Source organism: Hemitrygon akajei, chromosome 4 (genome assembly GCF_048418815.1).
Source record: "Hemitrygon akajei chromosome 4, sHemAka1.3, whole genome shotgun sequence".
In the NCBI taxonomy this organism is placed as follows: Eukaryota; Metazoa; Chordata; class Chondrichthyes; order Myliobatiformes; family Dasyatidae; genus Hemitrygon; species Hemitrygon akajei.
This window is the reverse complement of record NC_133127.1, coordinates 120,449,065-120,470,712: the sequence shown is the minus strand read 5'-3', so window position 1 is coordinate 120,470,712 and position 21,648 is coordinate 120,449,065. Positions and strand designations below refer to the sequence as shown.

Genomic DNA, 21,648 nt, shown 5'->3' with positions numbered 1-21,648 from the left:
AAAGCACCTCTCTTCCCCCAAGTACAAGCATCAGCAGCCCACCACCCACCAAGCAAGCAATAGCAAAGCCCCCAAAGAGAGACCATGATCTGCAGTCCAATAAGGCTTTTGTATGGCAATCAATTAACAATTTTTATGACTGTTCCAGCCTCACTATATTTGCTGTCCAGAATAAAGCAGAACTCTAAATGCCTAATTGCAGCATTATAACGCAGCACACACTTGTACAAGAGTCCCTGAGATACTTTGCAATTTAGCAAATGAAATTCTAAATTTTGAAAAGTGAATGAGGAAGGGTGTCAATTCAGTATAGATTATAGCACCATCTATGACAGCTGGTGGATGGATATACTCAGCTTGAACATACATTTATGCACAAATTAAAGTACAGTAATCAATTACATTAAATGTAGAGGAATACAGAAGTCAAACAATAGAGGCAGAACTTGTAGAGAGAAAAAAAATCAGATAAAGTTAATGTACAAATGGAAGCAGAATGAACAGAAATGATGGAAAGTTTGGTGAATAAATGAATGAAATGACAGATGAGCCAACACAACAGTTGGATGCAAGATATTAACGCTATGAAAGTTTTAGAGTCTTGCAGTATGGAAACAGGCCCTTTGGTCCAAATCCTTCATGCCAACCTTGTTTAGGAAGCTGGTGCCATCTGCCCACATTTGGCCCACAGACCTCTAAACCTCTCCTATCCATGCAATTATCTGGATGGCTTTTAAACATTGATAATGTGCCTGCCTCAACCACCATCTCTGGCAGCTCATTCCAAATACACAGGCGCCTTCGCATAAAGAAGCTGCCCCTGATGTCCCCTTCAAACCTCCTGCATCCATCTTAAATATATGCCCTCTTGTTTTTAAACTTTTCCTCACTAGGAAAAAGACAATGTTTTCATCACCTATGCCCCTCATGATCTTGCACACCTCAATCTTCCACATTCCAGCAAACTAAGCCCTACTCTAGTCTGACTGAAGCGCTTCTTCAACCATGAATCTTCACAACTATCTCTCCTCATGAAACTCTCCCATTTACGGTGCTACCTACCACAATCTGTTTAAAAAATGAACATTGAAGATCTGTCTCTCACACAATGTCTTCTGCAGCATACACAACAAAATGATGACTTCTATCAACGTGATCCTTTGATTATCCTGGAGTGAGATGTAGCTAGTTATATTTGAAATGAGAATACTGTTCTAGCATAGGGACAGTTAGATCCAAAAAAAAACAATGGGACAGTCTTAAGCTTTGGTCATATCTGGTGTGAAACTTGAGCCCATGAGTTCTTGACAGATGCAGGAGTATAACCACTGAGCACGCAACTTAAAAGATCAGTTTGTTTATAAATAAAAAAAGTTGAACAGCAACCTTGATGGTGCATTGTTCCTCTTGTTCTTATGAGTATGAAACATACAAATGAGGAGGAGGAATAGGCCAATCAGCCCACTGAACCTACTTAATGAACATATTGATTTTATTGTCACCTCAACTCTGCATATCAAACTACTGTGACCATGACCTTTAACCCTTGTTAACGTGCATTTATCTAACACATGTTAAAATGTTTGCTTCCATCATTTGAAGATATTTTATATAACTCTGTCAGAAATGACTTCACCTCACTTGTCTCAAATGGCTCCTGATTTCAAAATAATGATCCAGATTTTCAATTCTTCCATGGGGAAAAGTCCCCTTATGTCCTACTTTATGTAAACCCCTCAGGACCTTGTATGTTAAACCAAGTTTCTTCTCATTGTTACTTATTCTAGCACACACTAACTAAGCCTATCCAACTTATCAGCATAAGATAACATGCTTATTCCAAATAGTAACTAGTAAAACATGAGATACACAACTATATACAATGCATTAACATTTTTAAAGGAGATCAATGCACGCTGTGGTCCTGATATGGATTCACTTCCACAACGCACCAAGAATATTTAGAGGACACCTTCCAAATCCACAGTATTGCTGAGCCAAAAGGACCAGGCAACCAAGGTATGGAACACCACCAGCTAGAAGTTGCCCTCCAAGCACATACCACCCTGACTTGGAAATATCACTTCACTACCACAGGGTTAAGACCTTGTAACTTTCTCCTGAACAGCATAGTGGGTATACCCACACATCAAGGATAACAGCCATTCAAGAAGGCAGCTCACCACCAGCTTCCCAAAGGTAATTGGGGAAGACAACTAAATACTGGCTCAAAATGCAAAGCTCACATTCATTGCATAGAAAAAATAATCTTTGAATGTAAACATATCAAAGGTTATTAGTAGTAAAATAAGGGGGAATGACACAAACTTCTTACAGTTGTGAACAACGAGTTTTCTAGAAACTGACAATTAGCTTCACCAATTTCTCATGTTGCTGCATTTTGCCTCCTGCTAAGCAGGCGACATTGCTGAGTAAATATTGACAGTAGAGAATGTAGTATGCTTTATTAATTCACTAATTTCTTGTAGTTTAAGTTTTTGAAGAATAGTAATTCAAGTTAGACAACTTTGAACTACAAACTGTAAGCAGCACATTGTTCTGATCTAACATTAACTAACTTTTATTGGAATATGCAATATTTATGACTTGCTGACTAAAAATCCCATTCCATTGTGCTGCCTACAATCACCATCTGGGTCAATTTTGTGAGGCATCTGTTGTTGCATATGTCCTTGCTATTATGCTACCTTATAAGAAATTGCAGTCAGAAACTATTGCTGCCTGCTTTCAATACATATAGTGTAATTTTATCAGATCTGACTTTTAATTGCTATGACAGAACAGCAGCATAATTGAATACAGAATAAACTTCAACCTCTATTCCTTCACCTGTTGGATGAATGAGTTAAACCCAGAGGGATGATGAAGCTGCATTAGCTAAAGTTTTCTCTGGGAACTGAGTCCCGCAGGACAAGCATACCAATTAGAAAATTGGTCATTCTTATTTTTCAGCAAGTCAGTCATACTCCTCAAATGGAAAATCAAAGCAATGGGCATTGGATGTGTTGACTTCTGTGCTCAATTCTCCAAGATTTATGTTTATGTCACCGCAGGACCCATGCTGACTCAATGCCAATGCTTCACAATGAGCTCAATAGTCCTCTTCCCAAGGCCCTATTTAATTGATATCAGGAAAATTACAGGAGCAAACAGAGATGCTTGAAGTACATTATAAAATGTAAAAGCATATTCTTCAAATACACGCCCTTCTCCTTGAGGAATACTGTTGTCATCTTAAACAAATGTGCCAAAAAAATCTACTCCCAACTCATTTCCTAAGTGCAATCAAACACTTAGATCAATCACATCCTTGATTAAGGACTATCCTAGCTCCAGAAAATAACATCAATTACTGTGAGAGAGATGCTTAGCAGCAATGCTCCCCAGTTTTGCGGCAAATTAGATTTTGAGAGGGGCCAGGGCTATCTAAAGTCGAGGTGAACTAACGAGAAGATTCCCACTATCTGCCAATAACCTTGGCCAGACAACTTCAAAAGGACTGTATCAAACAGATCAGCAATAACACATCGCCCTCACTGACAATCAACACAGGTGTACTTGAAGGATGCATGCTTAGCTCACTGCCCTACTCCCTCTACACTGAAGTAGCATTTATAAATTCACAGCTAACACCACTGTTGTTGGTAGGATCTCGAATGGTGACGAGATGGTGACAGATGGTCACAACAAATAGCTCGCAATGAATTAAGGAACAGGTTATGGAATTCAGGAAGGGGAAAGTTGGGTGAGCTCCCACCAGTCCTTGTCCAGGGGTCAGCAGTGAAAAGGGTGATCAGCTTCAAGTTCCTGGGTGTCAACATCCCAGGAGAATTTATCCAGGACTCAGCACATTGATGCAATCGAAGTTTCATTTATTGTCAAAGTATGCATGTATAATACAACTCTGACATGAGTCTTCTCCAAAGAGCCATGAGATACAGAAAGACCATGGGTATTGTTGAAGAAAAGACATCAACTCCTCCCCTCCCCTGGCAGGAAAAGGAACAAAACTCACAAACCCCAAAAACCCCAAGACCCCCCCCCCACCCCTTCCCTTGCAGAAAAAAACAGCTACAATGGCATCAAATCCTCATCTCCTCACCACAGCAAAAAGAACATTGACAATAGCATCAAAACCCCCAACCCCCTCTCTCACACCAAGTTAACAGATCACCCACCCGCCAACTGGCCACAAGAAAAGCACTGAAAAACTGAAGGAGACCAGTAACTACATAAATCTCAGAATATCGAAAGCGTCTTTCTGTCAGCATACGAGGAGAGCAGCCACACAAACTCAGTCCTTCTGTGAAGAGGAACCACCATGCCAGGTCTGAATGCCGCCGACCTGGTTACTAACCATTGTCACCTCAGTAGCCTCCACTGGGAGTGATCGCCGGCCACCTCCGCATTCAACTCGGTGCTTCAATCACAAAGAGGGGTTGCCAGGGGCTCGACTTTGTACGGAATTTGAGGGATTTGGTAATGGCACCAGAGACTCCTATGAATTTCTACAGATGTATGATGGAGAGTGCTGACCCAGAGTCTGGCACGGGGCTTTCAATGTGCAGGACTGCAAGAGGCTGCAGATGGTTTCGGACTCAGTCAGCTCCATTGTGACAAAACCGCCCCCAACACTGAGGACATCTTCAAGAGGAGGTGCCTCAAGAAGTCAGCATCCACTGCCGAGGATCCACTCCAACCAGGACATGCCTCCTCTTGTTACTGCCATCAGACAGGAGGCACAGGAGCCTGAAGAAACACATATCTCCCTTCTGACATCAAACTTCTCAACAGCCAATGAACACTAACTTGTTATTCCTTTTTATTTTGCATTTTTTCTTTTTGTAATTTATAGTTATGTCTTTGCCCTGGACTGCTGCCACACAACAAATTTCACATCATCCAAGTCAATGATAATAAACTTGTTTCGGAAAAGCAATAAAAATGTTCATGAAATTTGAAATCAAAGTCTCCCCTCATAAGAAGTGATCATGAAATTTCTGCCAAGATTGCTGTTAACCGTGGAAGCACTGCAGGTGGACATCCATTAAAATACATAGTTCCATGTATCAGAAACTATGTACATATATTTAAACTATTTAAACCTCTCTCACCACTATCAGTGTCCAATAATTATCCTACCTGTCTCCATTTGCTTTCTTAATCAAGAATGTAATGTTCTTAACCTTCGGGTCCTCCAGCCCCATTTCTAAATCCAAGGAGCACTGAAAGGTTGCAGCCACAGTCTAGGTAGCCTGGACCATTCAGACCAAGTGACTGCCAGCCATTGACTTTATTTTTAAACACATTCAGTTCCTTTACCTCTCTCCTCTGTTTCTGCAATATTGATAACAAATTCTTCTTTGGAAATTACAGGTAAGCCCCGGCCTGAATGGCCATTCTTCCAAGCTCAACAGAGTTAGGCGTTAAGGGTTTATCTTGCTGGTCTGAACAGTCTGGAGTCTGGCAAGGATCAAGACTTTTCAGCCTTGATTCAAGGAGCTACACAGTGACAATTTACATAACAATAGAGTACAGCAAATGTGGAGTAAAAAAGCATGATTAAAAGCAACTCCATTTTTGACAGAAAATAGGCACTTTATTATGAGCAAAGTTGTCCTTCAACTCTAACACCCCAACTACAAATTTCTGCTGAAGAATCAGCTAAAATCAGTCCCAAATTTCTAAACTGAGCACAGTAGTTAAACAGAAAAGAGACAGTTAAAAAGCAAAAGGACAAAGGGAATGGATGTCTAGGTACACAAACTAATGTAGTACCACACAACAGTGGACCATGATTAAAAAGCATCACTGAGCTTTGTCTCATTAAGTGAAATTCAGGGGAAGGGAGAAACATTATAGTTTCACAGAAGCTTAGATCAATCCCATTTAGTGCATTTGCATTTAATGCCAAGTGTCACCTCAAAGAGGACCTACCAGAAAGCATATTTGTCATAATGATACAAAGCTTTTCAAGGTCAGATTGCAGACATCCCACCCTGCAAAAGCTCATTATCAGGGAGGTAACATCCCTCCCCCCCCCCCCCATCGACCTCCAAGGGTGTATAGGACATTTGATTATGAAAGAACACAACAATTTATTTGATCACATATTGAAACTATTGGCAGTCTCATAGCTAGTAGCTAAATGATAATGCAAGTAGCTTTTCTGTTTCTTTTGCAAACTTTCCTTGTACTGTGATGTGGCTTGCTTGGCAGATTTGACAATTTGCAAGTCTACAGGGAGTTTGGCCTCATCACGTAGGACATCAATAGAGTAGCTCCTTAGCAGCTAGCCAGCTAGTTTAAATAACGCTAGCTATGCTAATGAACAAATGACACCTGTTAAACTCACTCAACATGTCTTTTACAGTCACTTAACCTACCATGGGCAATAGAAAAGTCACTGTTGCAAACAGTGCAGCGAGCAACACTGTCATTATTTTTGACCCCTATTAGGCAGGGGTGAAGTACGTTTTATATTTTCTCTTTATGGAATACTGCCATGGCGCTGCAGGACACTAAACTGAACTGATGGACAATGAAAGAGAGAGAGGTCGACTGTAAAGCCCGCCCACAGAGAAAACTGATAGGTTTACTTAGCACAAAGAGAGACCAATCAGGATGCTCTCTCTGTCACTCTCTCACTATGTCTGTCACTCGCTCTCTCTCTCTCTCTCTCAAAAGAAAAGAAACGATTTCCAGGATATTGTATATAATTTGCGGGCATCAGGGAGTCACTATCAATATGCGAGAGACTCCCAGAACTTCCGGGAGAGGTGGGATGTCTGAGATTGCATAAATTTGTTTTGGATTCTGCCAACTGCAGAAAATTGACCAGTGATCTAAAAGAAGTCAACAGACCTGAGCTCAGGCAATCTGGGGGAAAATTTATTAGCATAGGGAAGTAAACCAATAGCTAAGTGAATGGGAGAAGAAATAAGAGAGTGAAAGACCTTTTGTTACTGTGTCTAATGTCTGTTCACTTCTTTCAAAGGGACACGTGCTGAAAACAAAATGTGGATGATGAAAGAGAAACAAAAAATACAGAAATTATTCGGCAAATTGGGTAACATACGAGGCAAAGACTGCAAGCTTAGTGCTTCAGGCTTGCAGCCTTTCACCAGGCCTGCTTTCTAAATGCTTGTTTATCAGTTCAGGCTATCTAGATCTTGGCAACAGAATCTACTTGCATTTTTTGGCTTGGGCTGAAAGTTTCTTGCTTAATATGTGGATGCCTCTCATTTATAATACAGTGGGCACCAGGGATGAATATTGCTCACTGAAGTCTGAGAAAATGCAATCAATTCTTAGTAAATTCTTATAAAAATAGTCTGAAAATACATCCAGAGTGGCTATGTTCAAACTGATTTTGTTACCAGCAGAACATTATTTCACATTTTGTCTTATAAACATTGGAGCAAAAAGCCAATAACAGAACATTTTACTATGAAATATTATCAAGCCCAGCTTATGAAAATTATAACAAAAAATTCAAATTAAGGTTCACTGCATAAACAGTGATTGGAGTAACTGTATTTCCCTAATAATTACCTGCACATCTCTATTAATTGAAGCTATCAATTAAACTCTAAATTCTGAAGGCTAAATTGTATTTATTTATTTTCCTCCTCCATGCCCAAACCCTACCCTCCGATTGTCATTTAAATGTTATGCTGGCCAATTTAAGGGCGAATCATCCAGCTGGTGAATGGCAGAATCAAACAATACACAGATCACTGGGCCGAAGCCCTGCTTTGTGACAACTACAACATCAAAACACAATGCTTCTGTACTGCATCAGCCTTGAGATTCAGCTGGTAATATCATTGTCACTGAATAAAACAGGTTTTTAAAGTATAGAGTTCAACATTAGTATCTTTGCAGCTGTTATGCCTTTGGTTCCTGCTACGTATCCCCCCCCCCACCCCCCCAAACACCAGTTTCAATAACTTCCCAACCACTTTGCCAGTCAGTCTCAGCTTTCTATTCAACACTTAGTCCCAGATGAACTTGTGCTTCAATCGTCTGTGTCACAAAGTCTGGCTGCATCAACCGGCGCAATGCTTCCTCTTACTGCATCCCTCACACAAGTGACTACGTATTTGCCAAACTGCAAGATCCTTGCGTGATCGTCACCTCCAATGACCTCCCATCTAGAAAATACCACAAGCTACCCTCACTCAATTTGTGGCACGTGATATTTTTCTGTTACACTTCTGACCATGCTAATAATCAACTCCACATTTCCCAATCTACTCTATTTGAAATTTTCAATTAGGTGTTTAAATTCTAAGGCCCCAGTTAATCCTGGAACATTGCATATCCCTGTTACCTAACTTTCTCCTCTCCTGAAGTCACAAATATTTTACCAGATACTCTCCCCCAGAATTTCTCCATTACCCTCAACATTCACTCCCTTCACACCAGGTGCCTGCAGTGTGTAGCATCAACAAACATACATTCCAGTTACCTGCCTAGATTACTCATGTAGCACATCGTAGAAGGCCAAGTTTGCCAGGAAATGTAAACTCCGAACATGAACCAGGAACTGGTTCCCTTCCAACTCGTGTAGCACCTCGACTTGAAAAAGTACTTCAGGTTTCAAGCATTTAAATTTGGAACTCACGGCCGGCAGCACAGCAGACACAGCTGCAGCAAAAGGACTGCAGTGGTTCACCAGTAGCCTCAAAAAGAAAGTCAGGGATGGGGAAAAGTGCTGGTACTGTCTCAAGGGAAGATCCTGAAAATTATAATTTAAAAATATCCCTCCATTTTCTCCTTTAAGATGCCTTTGAAAAATTCACCTCTTTAAGTCTTCCTGAATAAATCCCTCAAATTTAAATGCCTTTTTCCAGTACAGCCAGATATGACAATTCTATAGCTAGACACAGGAGAGACAAGTAGGTAGTTCTCCCAATTATTTGAGCTGGTGGTGAGAGTAGAGGTGTAGGGATAAGCATTACCCCCATGGCTGCAGGGAAAATAAGGAACTGGAATGGATGTGTAACCCAGGGCTCACAGACAGTGAGGTCCCCACGAAAAGCAGAAAGAGATGGAAAGATGATACGACTGATGTTACACCTAAATAAGGGGGGGGGGGGTGGTGGGCAGAGGGAGACAGGCTGTAGGATGATGAAGAGGAGGTACAAGAAGCTGTAGATGCTAGAATCTGATTATTAAGGAAGGTGATTAGTGGAACTAAATAAAGGGATGGTGGGCAGATGAAATACTTGGGAGAAAGGGTAAGAAATCAGAAGGGTATAGTGTGTGGATGGTAAGCAGATGGAACCAGGTAGGGAGGTGAGTACCTAGGTGGATTAAAAGTAGAGAAGAAAAAGTGCCCACTACCCATTCTTCATTTGGTTTCACTTACCACCTTCCTTGATAATCAGAATCTGCCCCCCTTATCTATCTCACAATTCTCCACCTGCCCACCATCTCCCAACTCACCACTGGCTCCTGCCTCACCTCTGTACACAGACGATGTTTCCACTACACTCTTAGTCCTGAACCAAAAACATTGACTATCCCTTCAACTCCACAAATGCTGCTCAATTTAATGAATTCCTTCAGCAGTTTGTGTTTTTGGTTGCAGTAAAAATACAAACATCTGTTTACTTAAAATGTACTCAATGTGCTCCAATGCCTATTTGGTCAAATATTTATGTTTTTGACCTGCAATGGTATTGTTTGCCTTAATCTAATTATTGTGCAACTTATGTCAACTGTATAGTTACCTACACTACCTTCGTTTATTACAAAAAACTGAATTGTAAGTGTTATTTAATTAATAAGAAACTCAGTAATTCTTCTCAGTTGGTTATCTTCAATATTAACAGAACTGACTGATGAAATAAAAAAATCAATAAAGGGATAATTAATTATATTGACTTGAAGGAATACCAATGACTTTCCTTCTAAAAATAAACTTCAGCAGTGAGCTGAAATGCAGTCAATATCTGACTTAACGGCAACTAATGTACTTACCTAAAATAATCTTTTGTATATATTAAAGAGTTTGCCATTAAAATATAATTGGAATTAACAAAATTTCGAGGAAGGGAGGCACTGTTTCATGACTCCAGTTTGCAATGCAACTGAAAACAAGTCAGTGTGTCCAGCGTATGATTCGCAGCTCTATCAGCTGCCCATTATTTTGGCAGACACCCTCTACTTCACACACTGTGCTAAGTTTGGAAACCTATGTTGACATTAGTTCAGTGTACATAAATGGAGATGGACCACAGTAGTTCAGCAAGAATGCCAACACATCATCACCCCATTCCTCCATTGGTGAGTCAAGAAATTCCTTTACCTTGTGCATTTAGAGAACTGCATTTTATTGATGTGAGAAGACATTTTTTAAAATTTTGTCTGCTCTGGAAATAAGACTTGAAATTGAGAAGAATGGAAAAACTTGATGTGCTGATTAGTTAAAAGTGAATCTTGGAAACTGAAGTAGTATGGATTTCAATGGAGAATCTCTGAAAGATACTGAGGTACTTAAACACACCGTAGCTTTACTGTGTATTGTACAAAATTGCCATCCCACTCTTAAAAGAAATCTAATTAAGCTCAAATTTCTCCATGGCATGAGTTAATGAACAGTTCATTAGTGACACATAAACAAGGAAACAGATAATTAAAGACCAGGTACCATGGCACAGATGATGGTTACATAAATCATTTGAGGCAAGTAATTATTAACCACTGGGTGAAGCCTAGTTTTGGCCCTGTGCTTTGCAGTGATGCTGAGCACACGAATCATAGCAGAATAAACGTGGCAAAACCTTGTGCACTCACTGTATCTGCTGGAGACAATGGTGAAATTCTCCAGTCAACTTAGCTGGTGCTACTTGAAGTTGTGTTACAACACATACTTTCTGCTTTAAGATACCGTGGCCACTACTCCATACACACTCACACTTCCACCTGTTGCAATTTGTCTTGTGTATAAAACCCACCCAGAAACATCCAACAACCTGAATTTACACAGCAACTTTACCTTTTTAAAATGCCCCAAAGTGCTCCACAAGTGCTTAGACCAATGCAAAGTAAATTTTAAGGAACAACATTAAGGAAGAAAGAAATATTATGTTTGGAAGAAATTCCAGAAACAGCATAAACAACAAATAAAAGTGATCGAGGATGAAATGCACAGTCAGTGGCATACAAATCCAACCTTTTGAACGGATCTGCTGAGAGTTATGGAAGTTGTTAGTGTCTGGAAGGATTTTACCAGTAAATGGTGTGCATGGGAATTGAAATGGCAGAGTTGTAATCGCGCTGCCGTCTGAGTACCTGGCACCGAGAGGGAAGTAATAAATTCTACAAATTCGTTGCAGTATAGTATTACTCTCTCCAGCGTTCACTAACAATGCATTTGTGCCGCTTTACCCTCACCCACGGTAAAGGAAGCGCTGCATTAACGCTGCACATTCACTGAAACGCGCTACTAATCTTACTTCCTGGTCTCAAGATTCCTGACTGCTCCCTTTCCCTCCCCCTTTTACGTGCAGAGCTCCAAACTGGATTGTAGCCTCCACCCCTGACACCTCTTTCCCTTTTAGTTCTTACCTGCTTTTATCAACAGATCCAGCTGATTACGTCCCTCGTAAAGGGCTGTGGCCATCTTAACCCCCACCCCGCCCCCTAAACAATGGCAATAAAAGAGCAGAAACTCTTATTGCAGGACTCGGGCAATGATGCAGTCTTCCTCAGCCAAAGTAAAGGGGAAAACCATCCGGAAATCAGCTGCAGACCAAACTCGGCAACTCCAGATAGGGGTGGAGAGGGAAGCGCGTTGGGCGCCAACCCTGCCGACTGCTCCTGCACCAGGGAAGGGAGTTCGGTTGCCCCTTGTACTGGATGCCCGCTACCGCCCGAGGCTGCCATTCGCCGCCCCATGTCTCTGGCCGTGGGAGGGTACGGCGGGGCTGCAGCCCAGCCACCTCCGGCGCCCGGTGCAATGGTCGGCGCCAATGTTTTGCTAGACTTCCTGGAGAAAGGTCGATCCATGTGGAGAGTGAATGGGCGGTTTAGTGCAGGCAGCGGCTCTTGGTGAGGCGCCGCTCATCGTCGCTGAGCCCCTGGACAAGAAGCCAGAACCCGGCCGTCCTGGCCCACGCTCGGGGGGAAGGGGAAACAGAAGCCACATTTGTGGACACACGCTTCAACACGCCCGCATCGCATCCTCTACCTCTTTATTTCAGATTATTTTAACCAGAATAATATTTGATTTGAGAAGTAGTCAGCTGACATGATTTTAGCCCTCCCCTTTATCGTTAAATATTCAGTGTTTCAAGGAACGTTTTTATAGACTACTTTTTTGAAAATTTGTGCTTGTAAATTTACTGTGATTTTAAATTTCGGCAGGCAAAAATACTAAATGTGCATATTTCAAAAAAGTTCAAAATTCTGTTAAATGCTGACCGGAAATTTATATTGTGCCTTTCCTAGTATCAGGGTGTTCTTAACTAATGCCATTCCGAAGTAATTTCATTGTTGATACAAAAGAAATGCATCAGCCAATTTACACACGTCAAGATTTTATGAGTTTCTTTCAGTACAGTATCTTGAGAAAATAACTGGAGTGCAGTGGTACACGGTGAAAACTCCAGACTTGACCTTGAATTTGCGTATTGGAGCACAAGGCTCTGCATGGGGGCTTGAACTGTGCGTGTATATCAGAAATAGCAGCAAGTGTGGGTCTGAATTGATTGCTGTGTATGTAGACCTGAACTCGGCCCAGAGTATGTGAACTGCAGCTTATGCTCCAAGTAATGTGGCAGACTGGAATCTGGGTGTTAGCACATACTGTAGTTGGGCTGTGAGTATAGACTGTAGTTTAGGAACATTTGGAGCTATCTCTGTTGATCATAACTTAGGGCTGTGTGTGGATCATAATTCTGGGTTTTGCATGTTCAAAGGAAATTTGTTATCAAAGTACATATATGTCACTGTATACAACCCTGAGATTTATTTTCTTGCAGGCATTCACAGTAGGACAAATAAATACAGCAGAATCAATGATAAAATAAACAAAAAGATTGACAAGAAAATGCATGTGGATTGCAGTTGGATTATGACTTGGAGTTGTGCACATGGTTTGTGACTTGGAGCAGTACACGTGAAGTGTGTCTTAGGGCCTAGCATGTGGATTGTAACTGGGTTGTGCTTATGAAACATAATTTGGTACTGTACATGTGGACTGTAACTGTGATCTGTGAATATGAGAAATACCTCGCGACTGAATGTGTTGTCGTGAACATGAGACTGTGGCGTGGACCCAAACATGTTTGAATCTGAGCACAGGGCCTTACCTATGGACCGTTTCAGAGTTAGTAAGCCATCAAAGTAAGAAGAACATGTGATGTTGATGACATTGGGTTTATGTGGGCTCTATCACAGGCAATATACGCTCAGTTCCATGATCTTTGTTTAAACTCGTCTGTGACTACCAATCAGCTCGGGTATGGGCAGCGGGAAGGAGCTATCGATGTTCTTGGTGGTTCAGGATCACCAGTGCCCGGGCACATGAGCTTGATGGCATCATGGTGCAGCAGAAAAGTGAGTCATTTAGTGTGAGTTTTAAACTCATGACCTGTCGTTGGTTAAAAGCACATGAAAAGAAATTCAGTTGCATATAATCTCAATATACTATACTTCTCAAATGTATGCCAATGAAAAATATAATATTTTTCTGGCGTGAAACTTAGTGAAGGCCAGTTGGTTAATTTGTGAGTCAGATAATTCAGCGCATTTCTGCGTATTTAGTCACCTTAGCTGCATGATCTTCCATCCCGCCCACTCGGAACTCAAACCGTGCACGATGATGTGGCAGACTCTTCACCCCTGACCCCTTCAGCTGATGCCTGTCACTCACAATCCTCCATCAAATGTACTGCTGGCCACCATTCCCTCCACTATATCAATCGCCGAGCATCCCTCAAACCTCACCAGCAAACACTGAGCTCCAAGACCTCTAGCCAACCTTTGATCATAGTCATTTCCCTCCCAGCTGGGGCATCAGGAAGGAGAAGCGAGCAGCCACTACGTATGGAATGTTACACTGAAGGCAGATTTCACCAGAGAACCAAAACAGTGGTTGCTCCTTATGGTGCATGAGGATTTCTTGGGAACGAGATATGGGACTATTGGAAGCACCTGATCAAATAATCTATTGTGGCGACCCACTTTCTGCACAGGCGAACCGGCTCACAAATAGCCAGTGCACGGGGAGAGACTTTGGTAATGCACCTCTGATGTCTTTTCCGCCCAGAGAGGGCGGGCGCTAGGGATTTAAATGCCAGCACTGTAAAGTTTGAATAAACTAGTCTCGAAACGACTTACCGACTGCGTGTCGTTATTTCAGCGCTGTGTATAGCACATCGCTACATTGGTGACCCCGACGGTCCAAACGGGATTTGGACCAAAGATGACCGACTCTTCATCTGTTCGTGCAGTTTTGCTAAAACTGCCGACTTTCTGGACGCTGCGACCAGGCGTGTGGTTTAGCCAAGCAGAAGCCCAGTTCCAGATTCGGCAGATATCCTCTGATTCCACGCATTACTACCACGTGGTGAGCGCCCTTGACCAGGAGACGGCCGCCCAGGTTGCGGATTTCATACAGTCGCCCCCGGAAGAAGGCAAATATGAAGCATTCAAGGCGCTGCTCATTGAGACCTTTGGCCTCTCACGGTGTGAGCGGGGTGCCCGCCTGCTTCACCTGGACGGTTTGGGAGACAGACTGCCATCAGCATTGATGAATGAGATGCTGTCCCTGGCTGACAGACACATGTCCTGTCTCATGTTCGAGCAAGCGTTCCTAGTGCAGCTGCCCGAGGACATACATCTGCTGCTGGCCGATGCAGATTTCAGTGACCCCCAGAAGGTGGCGGCCTGGGCAGACGTGCTGTGGAAAGCCAAGGGGGAGAGCGTGGCGTCCGTCGGTCAGATTACCAGGCCACGTGCCCAACAGCAGACCAGACCAGGCCTGGCAGGGGGGCGCACACAACACAGGAGCAGGAGTGCGGAGGACAGTGAACAGTGGTGTTTCTACCACCAGCGGTGGGGCACAGAAGCCCGCCGTTGTCGTCTGCCCTGCAAGGGCCAGGGACAGGGCCAGCAGCCACTAATGACTATGGCGGCTGGCCACCAGGACAGCCTCTTGTACGTCTGGGACAAACAGTCGGGACGCCGCTTCTTGGTCGACACCGGAGCGGAAATCAGCGTCTTGCCCCCGACAGGGTACGACACCAGCAACAGGAAGTATTCTGTTGCAGATTTTTGTATTCAATTCATCAGCAAAACAATTGGTCAGTGAAGAAGGTTAAAGCTGGAGTGAGTCAAAAACACACCTGCAGTATTTGTTGGCTTTTGGCATCCAGCTCACCTGCTACCAGTAGAGCCCAGCACTGTGTGCTGGCTTCATAGAATTCTTGGAATCATTAAGGCACACTGTTTAACCCCATGTGAGCCAAAGCATTCAGTCCCATTCTCCATAAAAGTTTTACTCAAGTGAGAGCTGTTGTATCCGATACATTTCGGCATGTCGGGTGTTTGGTTAAGAGTGTGGAAGGTGAACAAGTTAAATCCAGTCAGTGGAACCAAGTGTGCAGGGTTGATCATAGACTGGTGATCAAAGGCCTTAAAGATGATTCTATAACATAGTACACATGGCAGGTAATGTTAACGGAGGGTTTACTATTCAGCATATGCAGAATGAAATCATATAAATTCCTGGAGATTATGGTATAACAACAAAAAGAAAAACTGCAACTTTTCCTAAAAACACTAAAACTCTAATTCATACTGTATGTGGAACAATAGAAATGATCAATGTAGCATGCTGTTTCATTACAATGTGGTTTCACAATTTCATATTTCCTTTTGGTTAAGTAGGCCATTCAGTCCACTCACTCTATGCTAGCTCACAGAGCAATCCCATTATTTCACTGATCTTCTCTGTGATCTATTCTCCACACAATCTCAACAGCCACTATGTTCTGCCCCTCCCCCACCCAATTCTATCAGCCTATTCCATTAGGGGCAATTTACAAATGGCCAAGTAACTTAATATGTGTTTGGCATGTGGGTGGAAACCAGAGAGCGTGGAGGAAACACGTGGATGCAAGAAGAGCCTGCAGACTCCAGAACCCCCAAGAGGTGCTGGAGATCCAGAGCAACATACACAATATGCAAGTGGGACTCAGCAGGTCAGGCAGCATCCAATGGAAATGAACGAACAGCTGAAACCCTTCAGCAGGACTGGAAAGGAAAGGGGAAGAAGCCAAAATAAAGCAGAAGATAATCTGGAGCAGGGGTTACCAGTCTGTGGGCCACAGGCCACTTGCTTAATGGTATAGGTCCATGGGATAAAAAAAGTTGGGAACCCCTGATCTAGAAGGTGGTAAGTGAAGGCAGGTGGGTGGGGCAGGGGGAATGAAGTTAGAATCAGGGAGGTGATGTGGAAAAGGCAAAGGGCTGGAGAAGAAGGAATCTGATAGGAGAGAAGAGCGGATCATTGGAGAAAGGGAAAGAGGAGGGGCACCAGGGAGAGTAAACAGGCAGTTGAGGAAAAGAGATAAGAGGCCAGTGGGGAAATGAGGATTGGGAGGGTAAAAAAAATTACCAGAAGTTGGAGAGATCGACGTTCAAGCCATCAGGTTGGAGTCTACCTAGATGGAATGATGTGTTGCTTCTCCGGCCTGAGCGTGGTCTCAACATGGCAGAGGAGGAGGCCAAGGACCGACATTGGAATGGGAATGGGGGATAGGAATTGAACTGGTTGGCCACTGGGATATTCCACTTCTGGTGGATGGAGCCGAGATGCTTGACAAAGCAGTCTCTCAGTCTGCATCGGGTCTCACCAATGTAGGGGAGGTCGCATTGGGAGCACCGGGTACAGTAGACCACCCCAGCAGATTCACAGGTGAAATGTTTGCTCACCTGGAAGGGCAGGTTCTGAAAGGAGGTGAATGGGCAGCTGTAGCACTTTTACTGCTTGCAGGGGTAAGTTCCAGGAGGAATGAATGGACAAGGGAATCGTGGAGGGGAGGTAGAGATCTGTTTGGTGGTAGGGTCCCATAGAGGATTGCAGAGGTTGCGAAGACTAGAGGAAACAACACACTGGGCCATGGCTACACCACCATCAAGAATGCCTACCGTGCTATTCCACGCCCTCAGTTCTGAGAGTCTGATCCCCTGGCTGTACTTCCACTCCCTGAGTATAGGCAGAGACTGAAGACTGCAGCACCATTAGTGAGAATCAAGAAGGTATGGACAAGAGAAGCACAGGAGTACCTACAGGACTGCTTTGAATTGGTGGACTGGACTGTATTCAGCAATTCATCTTCGAACCCAGATGAGTATGCTGCAGTTGTTACTGACTTCATTAAAACCTGTGTGGATGAGTGTGTGCCCACAAAGACTTACTGTACATTCCCAAACCAAAAGCCGTGGATGAACCTGGAGGTATGTCATCTGCTGAAGGCTAGATCTGTGGCATTCAAGTCTGGGGATCCAGACCTGTACCAGAAAACCAGGTATGATTTGCGGAGGACTATTTCAAGGGTGAAGAGACAATTTCGAAAGAGGTTGAAAGCGATATCGGATGCACGGCAATGCTGGCAGGGTTTGCAAGACGTTACTTCCTACAAAGCGAAACCCAATAGCATGAATAGCAGCAATGAGTTCATCTGGTAGTGAAGCAGTGCCTTCTATGCCCACTTTGAAAGGGAGAACACAACTACAGCTGTGAAGATCCCTGCTGCACCTGATGACCCTGTGATCTCCGTCTCAGAGGCTGATAATAGGCTGTCTTTAAAGCAAGTGAACCTTCACAAGGTGGAAGGTCCTGATGGAGTACCTGGTAAGGCTCTGAAAACCTGTGCCAATCAACTGGCGGAGTATTCAAGGACATTTTTAACCTCACTGCTACAGGTGGAAGTTCCCACTTGCTTCAAAAAGGCAAAAATTATACCAGTGCCTAAGAAGAATAATGTGAGCTGCCTTAATGACTATCGCCTGGTAACGTTCACATTGACAGTGATGAAATGCTTTGAGAGGTTGGTCATGACTAGACTGAACTCCTGCCCCAGTAAGGACCTGGTCCCATTGCAATTTGCCTATCACCACTATAGGTCAATGGCAGACATAATCTCAATAGCTCTCCACACGGCTTTAGACAACCTAGACAACACTAACACTAACACCTACATCAGGATGCTGTTCATCGACTATAGCTCAGCATTTAATACCATAATTCCCACAATCCTGGTTGAGAAGTTGCAGAACCTGGGCCTCTGTACCTCCCTCTACAATTGGATCCTTGACTTCCTAACTGGAAGACCACAGTCTGTGCAGATTGGTGATAACATATCCTCCTCACTGAAGGTCAACACTGACACACCTCAGGGGTGTGTGCTTAGCGCACTGCTTTACTCTCAGTATACACATGACAGTGTGGCTAGGCATAGCTCAAATACCATCTAAAAATTCACTGATGATACAACCATTGTTGGTAGAATCTCAGATGGAGATGAGAGGGCGTACAGGAATGAGATATGCCAACTAGTGGAGTGGTGCCGCAGCAACAACCTGGCACTCAACGTCAGTAAGATGAAATAGCTAATTGTGGATTTCAGGAAGGGTAAGACAAAGGAACACATACCAATCCTCATAGAGGGATCAGAAGTGGAGAGAGTGAGCAGCTTCAAGTTGCTGGATGTCAAGATCTCTGAGGATCTAACCTGGTCCCAACATATCGATGTGGTTATAAAGAAGGCAAGACAGTGACTATACTTCATTAGGAGTTTGAAGAGATTTGGCATGTCAACAAATACACTCAAAAAATTCTACGGATATACCATGGAGAGCATTCTGACAGGCTGCATCACTGTCTGGTATGGGGGATGGGGGCTACAGCACAGGACCGAAAGAAGCTGCAGAAGGTTGTAAATCTAGTCAGCTCCATCTTGGGCACTAGCCTAAGAAGTATCAGTATCAGGTTTATTATCACCAGCGTGCGACGTGAAAGTTGTACCCAGGACATCTTCAGGGAGTGGTGGCTCAGAAAGGCAGCGTCCAAGGACCCCAGCACCCAGGGCATGCCCTTCTCTCACTGTTACAATCAGGGAGGAGGTACAGAAGCCTGAAGGCACACACTCAGTGACTCAGAAACAGCTTCTTCCCCTCTGCCATCCAATTCCTAAATGGACATTGAACCCTTGGACACTACCTCACTTTTTAAAAAAATATACAGTATTTCTGTTTCTTGCATGTTTTTAATCTATTCAATATACATATACAGTAATTTATTTATTTTTCTTCCTCTATATTATGTATTGCATTGAACTGCTGCTGCTAAGTTAACAAATTTCACATTACATGCCGGTGATAATAAACCTGATTCCGATTCTGATTGATGTGTTGGATATGAAGGCTCATGAGGTGATAGGTAAGAACAGAGAAGGACTATCACTGTTAAGGTGGCAGGAAGATGGGGTGAACGTGGGTATCTGGAAAATGGAGGAGATGTGGGTGAGTGCAGCATCAATGGTGGAGGAAGGGAAGCCCCATTCTTTGAAGGAGGACATCTCTGATGGGAAAACCTCATCCCGGGAACAAATGTGGCAGAGATGAAGGAACTAAAAAGGGAATAGCATTTTTACTGGAGTCAGGGTGGGAAGAGGTATAGTCAGGAGAGCTGTGGGGAGTGGTGGGATTATAAAATATAAAAGTAGGCTGTTTGTCTCCAGTGATGGAGGTAGAGGAGAGAGGTGTCAGAAATGGACCAAGTAAATTTATGGGCAGGGTGGAAGTTGGAGGCAAAGTTGATGAAATTGGGTGCATGAAGCAGCACCAATGCTTCATCATTGTGACAGAGGTGGAAGTGGGGAGCATTACCAGGGAAGGCTTGGAATATGGACTGTTCCATGTAGCCAACAAAAAGGCAAGGCATAGCTGGGGCCCATGCAGGTGCCCATGACTGCACCTTGTGTTTGGAGAAAGTAGGAGGAGCTGAAAGTGAAATTGTTGAGGGTGGAGACCAGGTCTGGGAGACAGAGGCAGGTGGTGGTGTAGGGAGCCTGTTCAAATCTACTGTCAAGAAAGAAGTGGAGAGCTTTAAGGCCTTCTTGAAGGGAGAATAGAAGTACTTAGGGACTCAACCAGTGTGGTGAAAATGAGGCAACTGGGGCCAGGGAATTGAATATTGAGGAGATGGAGAACATGTGAAATGTTGTGAATATAGCTGGGAAGACTCTGAAACAAGGGGGATAAAATGGAGTCAAGGTATGCAGACATGAAGTCAGTGGGCAGAAGCAATCAGCCTACCCAGATCCCACTACCAAGCACATCTTTCCCTCCCACCTTCTTTCTGCTTTCCGCAGGGATTGCTCCCTAAGATACTCTCTTGTCCATTGTTTCCACCCCCCCCCCCCCCATCTCTTCCCAACAATCTCCCTCCTGGGACTTATCCTTGTAAACGGAACAAGTGCTACACCTGCTCTTACATTTCCTCCCTCACCACCATTCAGGGCCCCAGACAGTCCTTCCAGGTGAGGCGACACTTCACCTGTGAGTTGGCTGGTGTGGTATACTGCGTCCAGTGCTCCCGGTGTGGCCTTTTATATATTGGTGAGACCCGATGCAGACTGGGAGACCGTTTTGCTGAACACCTACGCTCTGCCAGAGAAAACAGGATCTCCCAGTGGCCACACATTTTAATTCCATGTCCCATTCCCATTCTGATATGTCTAGCCATGGCCTCCTCTACTGTCAAGATGAAGCCACACTCAGGTTGGAGGAACAACACCTTATATACTGTCTGGGTAGCCTCCAACCTGATGGCATGAACATTGACTTCTCTAACTTCTGTTAATGCCCCTCCTCCCCTTCTCACCCCCATCCCTGATATATTTACATTTCCCCCCCTCTTTTTTTCTCTCTCATCACTTTTGCCCATCACTCTGCCTGTTCTCCATCTCCCTCTGGTTCTCCCCTCCCCTTTTCTTTCTCCCTAGGCCTCCTGTCCCATGATCCTTTCCCTTCTCCAGCTCTGTATCACTTTCGCCAATCACCTTTCCAGCTCTCAGCTTCACCCCACCCCCTCCGGTCTTCTCCTATCAGTTCACATTTCCCCCTCCCCCTCCTACTTTCAAATCTCTTACTATCTTTCCTTTCAGTTAGTCCTGACGAAGGGTCTCGGCCCAAAACGTTGACAACGCTTCTCCCTATAGATGCTGCCTGGCCTGCTGCGTTCCACCAGCATTTTGTGTGGGTTGCTTGAATTTCCAGCACCTGCAGATTTCCTGGTGTTGGCCTACCCGGAGAGTTAAGTTTGTAGATGTTGGGTTTGAGTTGGAAGCAAGCAGTGCAGGGTAAGAGAAACAGGCGTTTGGTGGCAGTGGATGTGTGATCTCCAGGGTTGATGAGATTGGTATTGGTGTCAGAGACAATTTTCTGCTGGTTCTGAGTGGGGTCCTCCTCAAGGGGTAACTAAGAGGGCTGCCAGCCAGCCTCAGCAATGCAGAGATCAATCTGCCACACTACAACAGCACCCCTTTTGTCTGCGGGTTTGCTGAGGAGGTTGGGATTGGTGCAGAGAGAGTGGAGGGCAGC

The 21,648-nt window shown here is 43.9% G+C and overlaps 1 protein-coding gene across 4 annotated transcripts in view; it reads right to left on the bottom strand.

The window, feature by feature from the left end:
- Window positions 1-21,648, bottom strand: part of LOC140726607 (ETS-related transcription factor Elf-1-like) — a 168,435-nt gene that overhangs the window by 36,660 nt on the left and 110,127 nt on the right. Inside the window, exon 1 of one of the 4 annotated variants that reach the window (XM_073043202.1) lies at window positions 11,602-11,773. The exons of the other annotated variants lie outside the window; for them this stretch is intronic. Coding sequence (XP_072899303.1) covers window positions 11,602-11,656 — 55 coding nt within the window. The 5' untranslated portion in view covers window positions 11,657-11,773. Of the gene's footprint in view, window positions 1-11,601; window positions 11,774-21,648 lie in introns of those variants that run through there. 4 annotated transcript variants of the gene reach the window in all.